Source organism: Bactrocera tryoni, chromosome 3, assembly GCF_016617805.1.
Source record: "Bactrocera tryoni isolate S06 chromosome 3, CSIRO_BtryS06_freeze2, whole genome shotgun sequence".
Taxonomy (NCBI): domain Eukaryota; kingdom Metazoa; phylum Arthropoda; class Insecta; order Diptera; family Tephritidae; genus Bactrocera; species Bactrocera tryoni.
Window position 1 is genome coordinate 5,653,711 of NC_052501.1, and position 19,254 is coordinate 5,672,964.

The window sequence follows — 19,254 nt, forward strand, 5'->3', positions numbered from 1 at the left end:
GTCGGAAGTTAGTTCCGCCCGAAATCTGGTTGCGTATTGTTGAGGACTGACCTCTAGACGCTCAAGGAGGTGACTGCAGGCATGATTTCTGGGAAAGCACCCCAGCAGGAATTGCTTGGAGAGGAGTTCAGTCTCCTTAACTAGGAGCATATGGACCTCCCTATGCAGGTGTTCGATAGGAAACATCAAGTGGCATTCTCGCGTAGTTCGGAGTGCAGTGTTCTGAGAAGTTTGGAACTTCCTCGTTTGCGTTTCACTACATCCAGGGAACACTGCAGGGTCAGTTAGGGTTTCTGGTTGAAGAGGAGCGCATTATGTGCCTCAACCAGAAGCATGCACTCCACACTATATAGTGGTTCAACGGAAGACATTAAGATAAACCTTATAATAGTCTGGAGGCCTTAAGGCATATTTTTAAAAAAGTTAATTTCTAATAGGGATTTTCTCCGAACCCACCAAATGTAAGAGCTTATGTTGAAAAGGAGTTTGTGGCAGGATAGTGACAAGAGTTTTGTGATCGAATCACAATCTATAAAAGACACTTGAAACTTATCAAAAGTAGAAATCTAGGTAGACCCCGGTCCACTAATATTTCATTTGGACTTACTTACAGGGCGCAGATCTGCCATAACAGACTAGCTGGACAGAGATCGCCTCCGCCCGTGAATACTTAATAAAAAGCTCGCTTGTAAGGCACAGCGACATTTTACCAGACGACAGAATCTATTGACGCGGAAGGCGGCGCTGGCATGTCGCTGCTGAAACCGCACGAAAATTAGATAGAAAGGTATTAGTATTAACGCCGCAATATATCTTTGGAAAATCAGCGAGCTAACGACATTCGGGGATTTATTGTGCGTGCGATAAGAAACTACATCGTTCAAATGTGCGATTACACATACACGTGTACGCACAGAAAGACATGTTGCTGCAGTGTGTCTGCTTGTAAAAAAAGTGCACACGAGCTTGTAAACATCTCCGCGCAGACGCATTTGTACATAAATTACAAGAATACACATTCACAAACACACACACGCGCGCACATGGACATAAAAGAACATGAATATGTATGAGCATGTACATATGTATGTGTGAAGCAGGCGCGCCAGCTAGTCAGCACCCGCATGCGCCGTAGTCCACAAGCTGCCACCTGCAAGCCAACGAGGACACAAACTAAGCAACAACAACAACTAAACGCCGCCAATGACATGCAGCAAGTGTGCGGCGGACAGTTACACTTTAAAAATGCGTAGACTTGGAAACATTTACTAAATCGTAAATTTCGGCTCGAACAAATTCGCATAGCGCAACAAGATTTACGAGCCAAATTGCAATGCAATTATAGAAAAAGTAAAAAAAAAAAGACTTAAATCAATTAATAAAAATATTGACATTTTCTCACCAAAAATGGTTAGTTGCAGCAATGTGCTTATACACACATATACACGCGCTGAATTAAAAAAAAAAATTAGTGAGCGCATGCGCATTGGCCACTTTTAGGATTGCATTTTAAAATGCAAATTTCTCAATTAATGCAAAGCAACTTTGATTGATGGAAAATATTGCTGATAAGTACTGAATTATTTACTTAAATTACGCAGGCGATAATAAGCGATTAAGTACAACAAACTTCATCAAGGCTTAAAACCGCTTTGAACTTCGATTGCGCCGGAGTAATGCAATGTGAAATGCCACTGTTCAACGTTGGCAAATAAAATCTATGCTAAACACAATAATAAAATGTCTAAGTTGAAACCGAAATACATACATACATATATTATGGTAAAAATTACACATACTTTTACAGTAATTGGCTAATGACAATAACTTAACTATAAATCTTGCCACACATTGAAGCGGATCGCACGCATAAATCCAAAGTCCAAAGTTCGATAAGGAAGCTTTAGACAACTTGCAATTGCAATGTACGCTCCTCCGTTAGCGACGACGCGGTGTTATCGTAACGCACGAATTTGTTTACTTGGAATGCTTCATCTTCGTGGTAATCTGTGTCGACGACAAATACGTCAACCACCTTTTCGATGATATACTGCTCCTGCTGCAGTACATTAGTTAGTAGTAACGGACTGATTTTGATTAGGCCTAGACGCGCTGGACAAACTGTGAGCGGAAATTCGCGTTGTTCGCCTGGCGCCAATTTACCAATGCCAAATTCAGCTGCACCCGTATAATCGCAACCAAACTCCAGCGGTGCTTCTAGTTTCGCCAGCAAATCCATTATGCGTTCCGCGGTATTTGTAACGCGACATACAAACGTGAAAGGTTCGCCTATTTTAACAATATTCTGCGCATCGATTACTTCCAGGCGCACATCTTTGTATTCAAATGGCTGTAGGAAGTTGTGATTAACTAAATGTAAATGCTTTAAATATTTGCATAAAATACCAAACGTTGCAGTTGACTGGTTTGCAAACGCCCCTTTTCGCCGAGATTCGAACGCCACACGATGTCTAATTTTCCCACATTGTTTGCTTGTCGTAAAGCTTTTATGTCTTTCGCGATTTCGGCTTTGGGCTAAAGAAAGTTGTTTATAATAATTATGATTAATAAATGTGTGGAGCTTGTAATACCTTTATGCAATATAAAAACTGGCAGCTATTATTTGGTTGTAACATATTTTTAGAAGAGAACACTGACTCGCCATTCGATAAGGTGTTCAGCGGTGTGACGGTGTAGTGTTCCGAACTGTCCAACTCGACCTTTTCCAGACAAAATGGTCCGGTGGTAATATTTTGTATCTGCGCTTCCAAATAGATCTCATCCATTTCAGCATTGTAAAACTTAGTTTTCACATCAAGTGGTTTGAGTACTTGAAATTTGAAGAATTTACGAAAAGATTGTGGAAATCCAGCAGGAGTGGTATAATTCACTTCACACACCAAACTGAAAAGATTTAACACGTCAATAGGCTTACAGGATTCTTTAGCACATTGTTTACTTACATATGTGTGCCAATTTCTTTGACTTCGTAACGTATGACATCGTCAAGCGTTTGTTCAGGTGATAGCGTAGTGCTCGTTTGCTTTTCATTCATGGGTAAATTAATACGCGTGGTGTTAGACTGTAGGTCAGCTTTCACTGTAACGCCTTCTACAGAGTAAGTAGTACAATTGTGGACGCAAATGTAGCTGGCGAATGTTTCACCTGTTGCCAAAAGTAGTATGAAAACAGACTTTTAAAGATCAATAAATATATTACCTAAATATATAGAACCGAACGACTGTGGCAGTAGCATAAATTGTCCTGCGGCTAATGTTTCCGCACCCGCTACTGTAGTACTTTCGTGCTCAACCATACGACGACGAAATGTTTGTTGTGGCAAATCTCGATTTTCGCAGGAAATCACTTGTGGACCAATGAGGGTAGGCCTTGTCAGCCTCATCACTTAAAGCAACGGCAGTAAGTAAAGATATTATACATTTATTATTTTACTTACCCTTCAAGGCCAACAAATGCTCACCCTGCTCCAGACTCATTGTAATCTCAATGTTTATTTTTGCACATCACAGGTAAAAATAAAATAAATTTTATCTTTTAGACAATTTGCTAACAAAAACACCAATGTGAAACGTTAACGCAACAATAGTAAATGCCATATCATCTCATATTTTGATCAAACAATGTTAGTTATAGTTATATCACTTATAATTATTCAAATTTTATATGCAAGCTCCCAATAAAACAAAAATTATGAGTTTTAAAAGTGTAAAACTTTAAATATGTAATAAAGAGAAAATATATTCACAAATCATGTTGAAAAAATTATACGCTTATTGCGTGACAGAACACTGGCAACTCGATCAATATACAAGAACAAAATACCAAACAGCTGACCAAGCCCGGCAAATTATTTTTGACATTTCTACTCATGTTCAAGTCAAATAAACAAATGATTTGTTGTACATTTCGAAAATAAATATACAATCTAGAAGCACTTGCATAAAAACAGCAATGGAGGGTAATACCGAGGAAGAGGTTAGCAATCAAGATCCTTTACCACTTGAACGATCAGGAGTCGTCAGGGAAATCGGCAATCAAGCTGTATGGAGTTTGTCATCCTGCAAACCAGGTGAATACGATTATAAATACAGCTTATGATCAAGCGCTGAGAAGGATATTTGCAGGGTTTGGCGTTGAACGTCTGCGAGATAATATAATTGACACCTATTGGCAGTCAGATGGTCAACTTCCACATCTTGTCAATGTACAGTTTCATAGGAAAACTCGTATTAGTGCTGTTTATTTGTATGCTGACTACAAATTAGATGAAAGCTACACGCCATCACGTATTTCGCTGCGGACTGGCTCCAATTTCAATGACTTACAAGAGTTGCAAAATCAAGAACTTTTCGAACCAACAGGTGAGTACGGACACTTAACAATTGCGGTGATATATATAAAGCCTAATTTCAGGATGGACTGCTATACATGTGGAAAATGGCAAATCTCGTCCTGTACGTATATATATGTTACAAATTGCGATAGTGGCAAATCATCAGAATGGCAGAGACACTCACTTGCGACAAATACGCATACACGCACCAGTCGAAAATTCGAAAGAGAAATTTACTTCGATCACTTTCAAGAAATACGATAATATAAGATAAGGAATTTTGGCTAATAAGTAAGAATATAATTGTTTAAATTACTATATAAACTTACCCCTTAGTTGTAATAATAAATATTTTGTCAATAAAAACATGGTTGTTGTATAAATTGCAAACACTTGTGACTGTTCTCTGGCACGAAGTTCCGGCAAGGAGTACGTTGGTAATATGCGCACATCTACCCACAGTACTATTCTAACAATATATATTTTTAAATTTTAATTTCACATCTTGTATTTTTTTAGATTGGCTAAAACTTTGAATTGGACCAACACTATTTACCGTCAGCATTTGGTATATTTATGAAGGACTTCCATCCGCGCTATTCAAATTAGACACAGGGTGGTGCAGTTTGATTGAAAATGCGCGATTATAAAATGTCATATTTGACAATCATATGTTTGTCAAATGCACACCGGCAATAAGATTTTTGTTTAGCCCAGTTGAAATAGTAAATATTGTATAATCACGTAAACAACAAGACAATTGTGCTATAATTTTTAATAATGTGGCCTATTCTAATGGCAATATTAAGACGAAATGCGGTCTACATAACACTCCCTATTGCTGGTGTTGTGGGATTCATTGGGTACAACCTGGAAAGTATACTGTCTGATAAATACACGCCATATAACAGTAAGTGTATTCAGAATAATTAATGCCATTTCACATATCTGATAAATATTTAATTACAACAGAATCCATACTTGAAAATCGAGCTGAACGATTAGCGGAGGAAGAGTTGGCTGATCCAACACGTGTGGAGAAGTTGCGGCTAAATGTGAATGTTCTAGAAAGAAATTTGTCTCCTTCCTTGCAACCAAAGTAATTATTATAAGACTATGGTACTTTAGGATTGAAATACTCGTATTTGCTTCTAAAATTTTTTGTATTTTGTTTCATTAAAATGATGTTTTCATCTAAAATCTTTTTCACATCTTATGTAAGAAAAAATAGTAAATATTATATGCTTTATGGATGTTATGAAATCGCAATATAAAATAATGTAATTGTATAAGAAAAATATGCCTACATTTTATTTCAATTCACAACTACAAAGCATCCAGTTTGTTTGACTGAAATCGTTTTCAATAGTTCTATTGTACGTATAAATGCAGGTGAGAAAATTGCAGTTAGTAGATAGTGCAAAAAAGAAGTAACACATACTCTGACTCTGATAAGGTCAGTTGTAACATTGTCCACAAGGACATCCCTTGCGGGGATCGAACCCGCGACCTTTGGATTAGAAGTCCAACGCGCTATCCTCTGCGCCAAAGGGACGAACGGAGGAGCGCCGCCCATGTGCTCTCACAGATATATAGCAAGGTTAATCCTTTAGAACAGAATATATTGTGGCACACTCATCATTTCGTTAACTAAAATTTATTCAAATGCTATCTTACTTCTAAAGGCGAAAAGTTGCTAAGCAGTATAACTGTTAATTTTGTAAAATGATTGATTACTGAGTGTGCAAAAAAATCACCATTATTTACTAATGACATCCCTTGCGGGGATCGAACCCGCGACCTTTGGATTAGAAGTCCAACGCGCTATCCTCTGCGCCAAAGGGACAAGTGGTCGGTGCTTGCAAAATGACAAATACAAAACTGCTGACAAGCTACCACAGAGTGCTCCACGTCAGCACTTTTCAAAGTAGGGTGTGTTTACAGAGCAAATAACGAAGGAATCTCAAATAATGAAGAGATTTTGTTCTAAAAATAAATAATTCATATTCACAGAGTATATCAATAGCCTATCATTTCCCCAGTACGAAATTATAAACAAATATAATTTATATAACAATTTACAAGCAATCGAATTTAAATAAAAAGAGAAATTAGAAATTCGTAAATAATAAATATCTGCGAATAATCTTTATAATATACCTTACGAACTACATACATATCCGGTGAACATGTTCTGGTAATATCTGGTAAAGGACATACTGTTGTAATCGTATCTTATTCATCGAATACCTTTCCCCACATCTTATGGTATATACGGTAGTCAAGTAAAATCGTAATTTCCATGTCACACTTATCCTACTAAACCTGAGCATATTTTCACTGTGCCAAAATGTGCGCAACTTATGCACTACCGCCGGACCTCTATAAAATTGCTATCTCGTATCATCTTTGCACTCAAACCATATTATGCCTTCGATGAAACTATTTATGTCCAATATGATTTTTGTGGACAGCCATTCAGGTTGATATCTGATGTGTTCCAAATGTTATGTGTCTGATTTATGCTAGAGTTGGACATTCACAAAGAAAGTAGAAGCCTGTTTCCTTATTCCCTTCTAGTTGTCGCGAGCCTTAAAATACTATTACTGGATCTACGGAGTAAGTCTTTTGTTCTAGTCTTATCATATTTGGACCATTTCGACTTCGTTATCTTGCAGTTGGTAATTGCTTTCCATCTGCATTGTGATATTTTTTTGTAGTTAGCCCTCTTTTGATCGTTCCCAGCGGACATGGTATTAACTCCGCTTCGAATTCATGTAAAGAGGCTCCTGGTTTGGCCACCTCGCCAGCTTTTCCATTACCGAGAATGTTCCTGTGGCCGGGAACCCAAATAAAGGAGAGGTGGGGTTTACTCGCCACTGAGCTTAAAGCCTTTTTGCAATTGTTAACTATGCTGGAGTTAATTAGTAGCGCCGATAATGCCAGCAGTGCTGCTTTATAAAGGGAACCTAATGGACAAAATTTACGAATTTCATGTATAAAGAATGCGAAAATTAAAAATTTTATACCTTGCGGGGTTTCGCAATACAAATCGCGAATGTTACAGACGACAATTCTGTATTTTATATTTTAAATAGGCTTCTTTTCCTGTAAATTATTACATTCGTCTTAAATATCGTTTCAGGAGTTCGTTTATATTTTGTGGAATATCAGTGCAGTGATTTTTTTTTTATTTTTGTTCTGGGACATTTCATTTATATGCGCCTTTCGGTTCATTGTTTAATACAGCCTCGGTGGCGCAGTAGGCAGCGCGTAAGTCTCATAATCTTAAGGTCGTGAGTTCGAGCCTCACCCGGGGCATAAATTTTTTACTTCGCTGACTTCTTTACTTACAATACGAATACAAATAAATTTACGTTAACAAAGGAACTTCTAAAGAATATTTGCACACTCTGTCTTTGTTGTTGATATATTTGCTCCATTTTAATATCCTTTGGGTCGCTTAGTTCTCTTTGTTCTCAAATACAGTTTATTACAGATTTTCTCTTATACATTTTCACCATTCTCCTAAACTTACATACCAAACAAATGTTGCAACTTAAATCTATTGAGAAAATATTAGCTCACTTAATTAACATCAATTACCAGTTGTTTTCTTAAAATTTAGAAAATCTATTTTCAGTTCCATTATAACTGCTGATGCTCTATTCAGCTTTGGCATGGTGCTCACTTGCCCATGCGTTGTATGGACCACTCTTGTTGGCAGAGCGGACAGCGGTTATTTTGTTTCACCCAGAGCGACATGCAACAATGATGGAATGAGTGATTACATTCTCCCCAAACTACTACGCAGTCCTGGCGTCCAAGTACCTCACGTTTATTCTCCGCCTGACAACGTAGACAAGCGTCTGGAAGAAAGCAGACGAGAAAGATGAGCAAAGTTGAGAAAATACAAAGATGATAAATGACTTATGTAAAGGTTTTATTTGCGATTTCTACAAATTTACATTTTAGATAAAAATAAAAATACTTTTCAACACACTTACAGAGTAGACAATCAACTAAGCGTGTATCTATGCATGTGCATACAAACTATTTTATATACATACATAATACATAATATTTGCGCTGAATTCTAATTGCCTCACAATACAATATCAACCGACAAATGTAAACACTTGAGGAAATTAGGGGACATATTGTGCCATCCAAACCGTGTGTCCACCCACCTGCCTATATACATATGTATGTATGTATGTACATACATATGTATGTGAGGGTGTGAGCGCATGTGTTCGCAAGCCCTCAATAAAGCGTTTGCTGGAGGTAACAAATGCGCCACTGACGACATTGAACTTCAATTAGTAATGATTTGCATGCTCGCAATTCCTGTAAATTTACTGGCGCACGCACATGAATATAAACAATGGCAATCATGTGCTCACTCCTCCACTTCCTTCGCTGCGGTCTATTATCATCATTGGTCGATTTCATCATTTCTGCGTTTGTTGAGCATTGGAGAGCGCCATCAATAGCAATAATTGAAACACCATCATTTTTCTCGCGCCTGTTTATCCAATAACAACAATAAATATAGTTAAAACTAGAAAATTGGAAAGCGAAATAGTTCTTCCCGCCGTGCCTACATTTTGGGTCACCTATGACGCAAATGCGAATTTTTTCAGCAATTTGTTGTGTTGAATGGAAAGTATGTATGTTTTATAAACACATTTTACAAAATTTATACTTACATATATACAAAATATAAAAATAAAAAATATTAAAAATGCCAGAGAGTAGAATGTAGTATACATATGTACATACGTGCATGTTGGTAAAACATTTTTGATCATGCATGTTCTATATTTGAAATAGGAATTTCTTAAGAAAATTCTTCAATGAATACATAATATAAAAAGCTTTAGTAAAGCAAGTGGCATCTTACCGGGAGGTTATTCAGGAGTTTCGTGTTTAACATAATTAGCTAAAGAATTTTTACCAACAGAACAAATTCAACCTGGACTAGTCCACTCAAACTACTTACGTGCTCAAACCAAAAATGTTTTCCTAAATTGATACTACCTTCATAACGTTCGTGTGAAGGTTTGATCTCAATATGTCAATTGGTGTGTGTTTGACAGTTGGCGATTTTGATCATGAAAAAAATGGAGCACTAAGTTCGCTTGAAATGTTGTGTTTTCAATAGAATGAGGGCTATGGAATCGATGGAAATGTTGCATAAATATTTTCCGAACTTTACCTGATCACGAACACAAGGTGAAAATCATGAAGTCATTGAAAACTTGACTCATGCGAGCCATCCATTCAACTCAGTTAATGGTCGTACAACAAAAAATGTAAAGAAAGAAGGCTTGAAAATCGTCGTGTAGGCATCAAAGATAGCAGAGGAGTTTAGCTCTTACAAAAGACCTCAATCTTTTGCAAAAACTACGCCGAGTGGAGGTCGCAAAACAGATGCTGTCAAAGTAGCTGAGGATCTGAATTCATCAAATGCAGCATTACTAGTGACGAGACTTGCCTTTATGAGTATGATGCCGAAACTGTTCAACCATCTCGCGAATATGTGCAAAGCAAATTTCCAAAAATGAGCTGAAACCGAAAAAAACCCAGCCGAGGCTTAGAACAGGTGTATGAAAAATTGGATTACGCATGGGCATGCTTATATGGGCTCAACAGTTGAATAGAATAATGAATGATTTAAAATGAATTAAAAAACTTATTTCCGGACTTTTTTAACATTCACAACCTTTATGTGGTATAAAGCGCACAAAGAGGAAAAAACTGATGTAAACAAATGTTTGAAATAAATTGTATTTTGGCTAATTTCCATACATAGTTTTCAAAATAGGCTCTGATTTAAAAAAATAATAAACAAAATATATTCGAATTATTATTGTACAAAAATATTATTAGCCATGCGTAATCCACCAAAGGATTATATACATACATGCTCATAGTCATGCCTTTTTATGTATGTATGTATGTATGTATGTACATATGTATATGAATAAAAATGTATGTTGATTTTTACGCTTCAAGTAAACAATTGCTTTTGGTGTTTTTAAACAAGCAAGATAAACATTTTTGTAAAAATAGTGATTACTTGTTAATTTAAAATAGGCCCATTCGGTTCATACACCTATTGGCAAAGGCTATACACATATGTATGTATGTATATATAAACGTTAAGGTAAAAATAGAAATAAATATTTTTAGCGAAGTTAAAGGATTACATACTTATGTATATCTAAAAAAATAAAAAATCGGGAAAAATTATACCCTACACGGCATAGGAACAATTTGGATTTTTACCAGCGGGGAAATTGCATGTTTATGATAGGAAAAGTTCAGGCAGTAAAGTTTTGCAATTAAAAGAAACAGCTTCCTGTGACGCATGGTTGCATGATTCAGCAAAACTAGGGTTGTTTGTTTCCAAGAATAAGCAACTGTGCATCATTGCTAAGATTTTTTTTTACAATTTACTATTGGTGTAAAGCTTTGTAGAATTCGTTTTAGAAGTACGTAATCTGCTCTTTTTTCGCAAGTAGTCGCAAATGCTCCGATCAAGCACAGCTAGTTCCAACCAAATTTCATTAAAAATAAGAAACAACTTCGTTTGCTACGTACAACAACTTGATTTTGGTCGGTCGGATTGACAGCTTTATACTATATTGGCCCGATCTGAACAATAAATACGGATATTGTAGCGTTGCTTTGGATAATAATTCTTTTTGCGGAGATATCTCGTCAACTATAAAAAGTTTTCTATACAAGGACATCATTTTGATCGATAAGTTTGAAGAACAGTTATATGTTGTAGTGGTAGTTGTCCAATATCGACGGGTCCGACAAATGAGCAGCTTTTTTCGAAATTTTGATATCTCCAAAACTGAGGAACTAGTCGCGTATATGCAGACAGACGAACTTGGCTAAATCGACTCAGCTCATCATATATGTAAATATGTATATACATATTTCAAAGGGTTTCCACCGTTTTCTTCTGGGGGTTTAATTTCGTGACAAACTTAATATACCCCATACAGCGTATACAAACATATTATTTAAACGACAAAACTTGGTTATGACGATAAATTCCATTCATATGTATGTATGTATGTGTGTATATATGCAAAAAAAAAATATGTCTTTTAATGAACTGCATTCTAACTGGTATTTAATGGAGACACACATGAAGCATCGAGTGAATTTAATAGAATGCGAACACGTTTCTCTTAGGAACATTATATTTCATTAACTAACGACCAATCCATTAAAAAAACACAAAATTTAAATAATCTGAATGTGCCGTTTTAAGTATTACGGTTTTAACATTTCATTTGCGGAATCAAGTTTGTACGCTCAAATGGCATTTTCGGTTAAATATTTTTTATACATACTCCATAGAATATATGGACTATACATACATAATATGCTTACATACAAATTAATTTTTTAAGGCGAAATTCCATTTTGTTTGATGAGTTCCCCAAAAAAAAAAATACCGTTCAATATATTAATGGCGCATCTTTTTTCTGCGGCCCAATTGTCTAAATTGTTTTTATCACAATAATGCTGTACCGAGCAGAAAATGTCATTTTGGTTTTTTGGCATTTTTTCTGTTTCGTTCCGTTTTAAGTATGACGCAAGCCCGCCGAGCACTGCCCACTTTGTTTCTATAGTTTTAATTGGCAAGTGTTCAAATCACATGATTCTCAGATGATGATGGTATTGTTCTTCTCGGGTACACACCTCCTTTTGACGTTGTGTATTTTCAGCGAATTTCGCGAACCTGCGACTGTGCGACGACATAACACAATATTTGGCAAATTTAAAAAAAAAATCCTCGAGAATAAAACAAAAACGTGTAGGCGGTCAGCGCGAGCGGTGGGGGGAGGGTCAACGTTAAACAACATTTGGCTTTCAAGGCAACGGACGATTTATTTGCACAGCAAATCTTTGATTAAGTTGGCAAAACTAAAAAAAAAACGAAAAGTACATAATATAATATGTATTTATGGAAGAATCCCGCCATTATCCGCTAATTCAACCAAGTGGCTTGTGGCACGTTTCCGCTCATCTACACATATATACCTATTTATATACATATATGTATGTATGCTTAATGGAATACTATATGGATCGTAAATATATTATAAAATATTTTCGCATTTCTATCAACGGCAAGACGAGGAGATACAGGAGTACATAGAATAGCGAGAATGTGGAATTACAGGCAAATCAGCACGTAACATCGCAATGCTGCATTTGATTGTTCTGTTGGACTTGTCAGGGCTTGAAGGTGTTTAATTGAACGCTTAAAAGATTTGAAATAATTAAGACTTGAAATGTTTTTCGTGAGCCTTTAAGGTTTCTCAAAAAGTGAATATCCTGCAATAAAAATTCAAAACTTGAGATCTATGTGCATAGCTTTAGTCTAGCCAGAAATATATTTAAAGGTCTGTTTTAAGCACTTCAAATGTGGTAGAACTTTATTGGATGTCGGAATTTTCTGAAATTTTACTTATTCCATAATTTAACAATTCGAGGTAAAGTTAAAATAAATCAAGTAAGGAAGAGCTGATTTGTACGGATTATACCCAGGGAAGTACCTTCAAGTACATGAGGCTTGTTAATTATATGGTTTCTAAAGCGAATTTTAACCCGATTTAATAGTAATAATTATAAGAAAAAGACACCCTCTCAATTTTATTAAGATAACTCACATATATATTAAGAGGAATGCCACGCCCATTGTCAAATTTTGACCCCAGGTCAAATATCTCTTGCGTATTTAGTGATTTCTCGCGCTTTAAGTAGTTTTTAAAAGTACCGTTATATGGGGAGTGAATTGGGTTATCATCCCATTTTATCCATTTTCACACTGTCGATAGAAGTTCTTGGTGCCCCTTACTACTGCTATCCTCTGTGCCAGTATCATAACTTAGTGTAAGTTTCATCAAGATATCTCAAATTTTATTCAAGTTGAAGCTTGCGTGGACGGTCGGACGAACAGACAGACAGTCAATCATTCGGATTTCAACTCTTATCACGATGATGATAATATATACATATGTATATGTATAACGCTTAGTTTTAGGTGCTACGTACAACCGTTAGGTGAACAAAACTATAATACTCCGTAGCAACATGTTGCAAGAGTATAAAAAAATTACTTTTTTTCAAATTTCAACGAAAATATTTAGCAAGAAACTAAAAATAAATTCAACAAATTAATGAACGATGAATGGAAAACCTGAAAGTCGAGAATTAAAGGCAAACTCAACGCCGTGTAGCGAGTATCCATTCATTGAACGGTAAAATGCCGTTAAGGCAAAATGTTTCATAAGTTCAGTGACTTCCAAAGGATCGAATGCCTGAGAACTTATTTTATTTTTTAATGTTATTTCGTTCGTTGTAGTAACATATTAAGTATTTTGTTTACGTTTTAATTAAACACGAATTCCGGGAATTCGGAATTGCAATTACAACATTTTTTAACAAATGAATATGAGAATCCAAATCACAACAACATAATTGAATAAAAACAAGAAATGAAAATTAATATAAATTTAAATGTAACTACATATATGTATATGTAATTTCATGTGACTGACTGCATAACTGCTTGCTAGGCTCGACTACACTTGGGTCGCGGGCAGTGAAACCCGAGCCAACCGCCTCGCATAACGGACATGCCAGATGACACGTCGAAATACAGACATTTTATTGTCATTTTTAACAACTACGTTCTTAAGACCACGTACGTCTTGACAAAATTTCTGCAAAACTCAACAATAAGTCACCAGAATTATAAAAACAAATCGTCAAGTCCATGAAAAATTGTGGGAACTTAACTTGGAATACCCCCTGGTCCGTTGAAAGCGTCGATGCTTAACAAATAGGCGATGTAAATAATGAAATCGAGTCATCAGTCGATGCCTACTCAGCAAATTCGTACATTGACCCAAGGTGCGTCACCGCGTGCCGCACACTAAACAAATACACATACCGATATATCATATATTTGTTAATAATATTAATAACGCTGACTTTAGAATTTGCTCTAGAATTTGGGTTGGGAAACTACGACTTAAATTTTGTCATTTCGTCAAGTAAGAATGTGCTGTATGAGGGACCCTGTGCGAAGTGTCACGCTGAGTGTTTGTGTCACATATAGAAGATATCGCCTTCAAACTAATTTCTACTGGTTGCTTTGGAATATCTATTGCGTCCGTGAGCATAGAACTTTATGGCTCAAACTCACAGACACACGTGCATCATATATGTAAATGTGTGTATCTACGTAGACCAAATCAAATAAAAACCTATATGATTCGCATTACGGTTTGCCATTTAAAAGCAATCAAGTCAATAAATTTCTTGCAAACGCAATAGCTCAAACAAAAAATGCACAAAACGAGACGTTGAAAGTCAATGGTGTTGCGTCAGTCGAAAATGTTCGTTATGTAAGTTCCATTAGAGCAGCCACTGACCACAACGAAACGAGCAGTTATTAATTAAAGCACAAATATGTATGTATATTCCATACAAACAAATAAAAGATCTTCACCAGAAATAAATAGGTAATAAAAAATAGCTTGTTTTCAAGGAAGAAATAGTCGCAACTGACAGTTAAAGGGGTGTGGCCTCCAAACAGCAATGGAAATTTTCTGGGACAAAGGCAGAAAGAATGGGAAATGTTTAGAAACAAGTAGAAAAAAACGTCAGAAATCGCATGGCTTTTATTGACTCGCTCAAAGTGCAAACAACATTTGACTGTATTTTTTGTCAATTAAAACTCTGGCGTGTGCGGTGATCTTTAAATTTCTTAATTAAGCGAATGTTCGTTTTTTCAACAATTAACGAAAAAATTTGGATACACGCATTTTAAGGAAATTTCAAATGCAAACAACTCAAATATGCTCAAAAACTGATAACACAAAATCACGTCATAGCAGAGGTGTTGATTTTCTGCAAGTTTTCCAAAAGCATTTGCTTTAAAAGCTTTTATTTTGAATGTTTTCCCAAATAAAATAGAAATTTGCGCTTGAGCTGTCATTTGCTGGAGCTGCGCTGTCATGATGGGTCGGTTTAAATTGTTTGGAAAGAGACTTCAAATCAATCTCCAAAACCAAAGAATAGTTTTTAGTAGAATGAGAATATATCCCTTTTAATTTGATTTGAGGCGTCGTTTTAGCAAATATTTTCGGAGGCACGTGTGTCTTTGAAAGAACTTTTTAACTTTGTGAAATCGGTTCGCAAAACTTTAAAGCGAAAAATTTCTCTGATCAGACGACATTCACAGAAATATTTGCCAGTAAATTATCGAAATGTGATTTTTGTTAATAATTTCGATTATTGCTAACGTAATGTACATTTTTTCATTGAAAGCAATAATTTTGAGATAATTTTAAGCAGAAAAAATCTCCCTCAGTGCCAAATATCTTTTTTCGGAAAAAAGCGATCTGTCAACCAGTTAGTTTATAGTAGCTGTCTCAAATTTTGTATGTTAGAAAATGCTTACGGTAATTCAGATTTATCAAAAAAAGAATCCTACGAGTGGCACAACCACACCGTCTTCAAAGACGGACCTCTTCAACTGATGAAAAGAAAAACGATATTGTTCGAATGATTTTGGGTATGAAACGCCTTTTTTCGCGACTCATCCCGATATAGCTGACTTTTTTTTCAAAAATAATACCGTAAACAGGTCTCTTTGGACAAGCTTCATCGCGTGAATTCCGATCCCACATTCATGGAGAGCATTATAACTGCCGATCAGACTTGGGTTTATATGTTTGACATGCAAACAAGTCAACAATCATCGGAATGGAGGGGGAAAAGGAGCCGAAACAAAATAAATATAAAAAAAAACACGCCAAAGCCGCTAAAAATTAAGGTGATGCTCATTGTCACAGACACAGACGGTCAATTAGAAGTTCTATTTGGCTGAATTGAGGTGTTTGCGTGAGAACCTCCGTCGAAAACCGCCGGAATTGTGAAAGAACAATTCATGGATTTTACACGATAATAACGGAGCATCGCATCGAGCCACGATTGTGACCGAATTTGAAGTCAAAAACGCAATGTAACCATCAACCATTGTATTCATAGGATATGGCTCCGTGTGATTTTTTATTGTTCCCCAAAACTGAAACTGCCGCTCCGTGGAACCCGTTTTCAATTGATTGAAGAGATAAAGCAAAATTCACAGAAGAAGCTGAAGCCCATCCCAAAAGTGCTTGTGAAAAATGGCTCGAGGACTAGAAAAATCGATGGCATAAGTGGGGATTACTTCGAAGGCGACAAAATAAATATTGATGAATAATTAAATATTTTGCGTTTTATTTACAATTTCCGGCTACTTTTTTGTCACAATGTATAATAAGATATTTTTTGCAAAAAGCATTGCTAATTATTCCCTGAACAGGGTATATTAAGTTTGTGACGATGTTTGTAGCACCCAGAAAGAAGCGTCGGAGACCCTATAAAGTATATATATAAATGATCAGTATGTTGAACTGAGTCGATTTAACCATGTCCGTCTGTCCGTCTGTCTGTCTGTCTGTCCGTCCGTCCGTCCGTGCGACTGTATATATACGAACTAGTCCCTCAGTTTTTAAGATATCCTTTCGAAATTTTGCAAATGTCATTTTCTCTTCAAGAAGCTGCTCATCTGTCGGAACGGTCGATATCGGACCACTATAACATATAGCTGCCATATAAACTGAACGATCGGAATTAAGCTCTTGTATGGAAAACTTTCACATTTGATAATGTATATTCACCAAATTTGGTATAGATTATTTTCTAAGGGAACAATGTAATCTCCGAAGAAATTGGTCAGATCGGTTAACTATAGCATATAGCTACCATACAAACTGAACGATCGGAATCAAGTTCTTGTATGGAAAACTTTCACATTTGACAATGTATCTTCCAAATTTGGTATAGATTATTAAGGCAACAATGTCGAAGAAATTGGTCAGATCGGTTAACTATAGCATATAGCTACCATACAAACTGAACGATCGGAATCAAGTTCTTGTATGGAAAACTTTCACATTTGAAAATGTATTTTACTATTTTCTAAGGGAACAATGTAATCTCCGAAGAAATTGTTCCGATAGGATTACTGTAGCATATAGCTTCCATACAAACTGAACACATAGTTACTAAAAGAAATGCACCTGTGAAGGGTATATTAGCTTCGGTGCAGCCGACGTTAACGTTTTTTCTTGTTTTTTATTAATTTATGTACATACATACCATTTGTATGTACTTTTATTTAAAAGAATTTTGAAGTTCTCTATACCATCCATATACTCGTACGTACATATACATATGTACATATTTATAGTTGTACATAAATTATACGAACAAAATTAAGAGCGATAATTTCTCTTAATTATAAATGACACTTCCGACCGTTAAGTTCTCTCCGCGCTTTTTGATTACGGAAACGCTGTTGACTGGAACCGCACACCACAAATATTTTCGATAAGCAATGTTATCAGCATATTTTGGGAGAAATGCTTGTGTGTTATCAAAACACCCTTTTGCCTAGGAATATTTGCAGAAATAAAACAAAAAATTGTACGAAATTATGTTTTATTATTGTGCTATATTAAGCATAACCTTGAGTTAGCATTTCAACGTGCAAAAAGTATACCAAAAACTGATATAAAATAAAATTAAACACAAATGTGTGTATATAACAAACTAGTGGGTAGATATTTCGTCCAAAAGCTCAATGTGTCATAGACATTCGCACTATTTATTTGTTAGTTATTCGCCAACTGCATTTTTTTTTGCAAATTTTGGTAACAACACATTTTAGAAAGGCAAAATATTCCGCTAATAAATAAACAAAATTCATTGAGAGAGGCGACTTGCGCATTTTTCAGTTGAGAAAAAATTCCATTAACCTGTCGGAACTGCTGCCACTGCTGTTACTGCCGTTAATGCTGCAGACTTACAAAAGCGAAGAAGTCAAAAATAATTTACCACACAATCACCGTGAATTTCATCATTCATTTTTGCACGACGAACCTTTGTAGGTCATAAAAAGTGGTTTGGCGGACGAAGCGGCTGTGTAAAGTTAGCTGCGAGCAAGGCAACAACTTTAGACGGCAAAAAAGCTCACACAAAACAACATTTTTGCAGTAAATAAAACACCAATATACTATACACGCACTTATATATACATATGTACATACATACAGTATCTAAAATCTTACATACTATACTCGTATATAAAAGTTATGTCTGTATGTATGGGTATTTCCTCGAACGATTGATATCTACAAACCCACACTGAGGCAAATGCACATTTCTGCATTGGTGTGCGTTTGGGAGCACACTTTTATTGCTTACGTGACGTCATACACGAGGGGCTTGTCTAACTCAACCAGTCTACAAAGCGGCCTCCAATTCCGCCGGCGCGGTGTGACTTACATTTCAAGAACTGATCGTTTTCTGTATAGAGGCATGTATTTGAGTGCGTGTACGAGTATACATGTGTTGGAGTTTTCTTGGTGTTTGTAGTTGTGCCGCCGCCAACGGAGTCTGGCAAACAGTATGAACTTTTGTTCGTACTTTTATGTGTGGCTAAATAAATATTTATGGGTAGCTATATACTAATGTACATTTGTATATATTTATGATCGCATGTAGCGGGTGGATCTAATACAGTCTGCTAAAAACGAAAATATAATTAATATTTGGAGAATATCATTGGGTAAAACTTGACCTATTTTAGTTAGTGAGTGTGAAAAGAATGCTGCACTAGATGAATTAACTGAAGGTATTAACATTTCTGACTACTTATTCTTTGAAAAACAGTTTTTTAATTAAAAAAGTTGGTAATAAATTGTACAATAATTTTGAAAAATTAATTATCAGATATAATTTATAGA

General features: G+C 35.9%; 4 protein-coding genes and 3 non-coding genes across 7 annotated transcripts in view; 3 read left to right on the top strand and 4 right to left on the bottom strand.

Moving 5' to 3' along the window:
* Positions 1-1,749: 1,749 nt before the first annotated feature.
* On the bottom strand, positions 1,750-3,610 carry LOC120772527 (probable trafficking protein particle complex subunit 13 homolog). The gene is made up of 6 exons (XM_040101192.1): positions 3,458-3,610; positions 3,220-3,405; positions 2,964-3,165; positions 2,592-2,904; positions 2,407-2,535; positions 1,750-2,350 (listed from the first exon to the last, which is right to left on the bottom strand). Exons 1-6 carry the CDS (start codon positions 3,495-3,497, stop codon positions 1,904-1,906), a joined length of 1,317 nt encoding a protein of 438 aa, XP_039957126.1. The 5' UTR covers positions 3,498-3,610; the 3' UTR covers positions 1,750-1,903.
* Positions 3,611-3,892: 282 nt separating this feature from the next.
* Positions 3,893-4,744, top strand: LOC120772191 (anaphase-promoting complex subunit 10). The gene is made up of 3 exons (XM_040100657.1): positions 3,893-4,090; positions 4,146-4,382; positions 4,435-4,744. Exons 1-3 carry the CDS (start codon positions 3,973-3,975, stop codon positions 4,626-4,628), a joined length of 549 nt encoding a protein of 182 aa, XP_039956591.1. The 5' UTR covers positions 3,893-3,972; the 3' UTR covers positions 4,629-4,744.
* Positions 4,745-5,055: 311 nt separating this feature from the next.
* Positions 5,056-6,603, top strand: LOC120772193 (small integral membrane protein 12). Its single transcript, XM_040100659.1, has 2 exons — positions 5,056-5,264; positions 5,327-6,603. The coding sequence occupies exons 1-2, from the start codon at positions 5,135-5,137 to the stop codon at positions 5,455-5,457; spliced, it is 261 nt and encodes an 86-aa protein (XP_039956593.1). The 5' UTR covers positions 5,056-5,134; the 3' UTR covers positions 5,458-6,603.
* Positions 5,837-5,909, bottom strand: Trnar-ucu. Its single transcript has one exon. It is a non-coding gene; the product is annotated as a tRNA-Arg (tRNA).
* Positions 6,128-6,200, bottom strand: Trnar-ucu. The gene has a single exon. It is a non-coding gene; the product is annotated as a tRNA-Arg (tRNA).
* A 999-nt stretch (positions 6,604-7,602) lies between the features above and the next one.
* Trnam-cau lies at positions 7,603-7,675 on the top strand. The gene has a single exon. It is a non-coding gene; the product is annotated as a tRNA-Met (tRNA).
* A 142-nt stretch (positions 7,676-7,817) lies between these two features.
* The window catches only part of LOC120772192 (RING-box protein 2), a 42,258-nt gene continuing 30,821 nt past the window's right edge, over positions 7,818-19,254 (bottom strand). Inside the window, exon 2 of the mRNA XM_040100658.1 lies at positions 7,818-8,224. Coding sequence (XP_039956592.1) covers positions 8,042-8,224 — 183 coding nt within the window. The 3' untranslated portion in view covers positions 7,818-8,041. The remainder of the gene's footprint in view (positions 8,225-19,254) is intronic.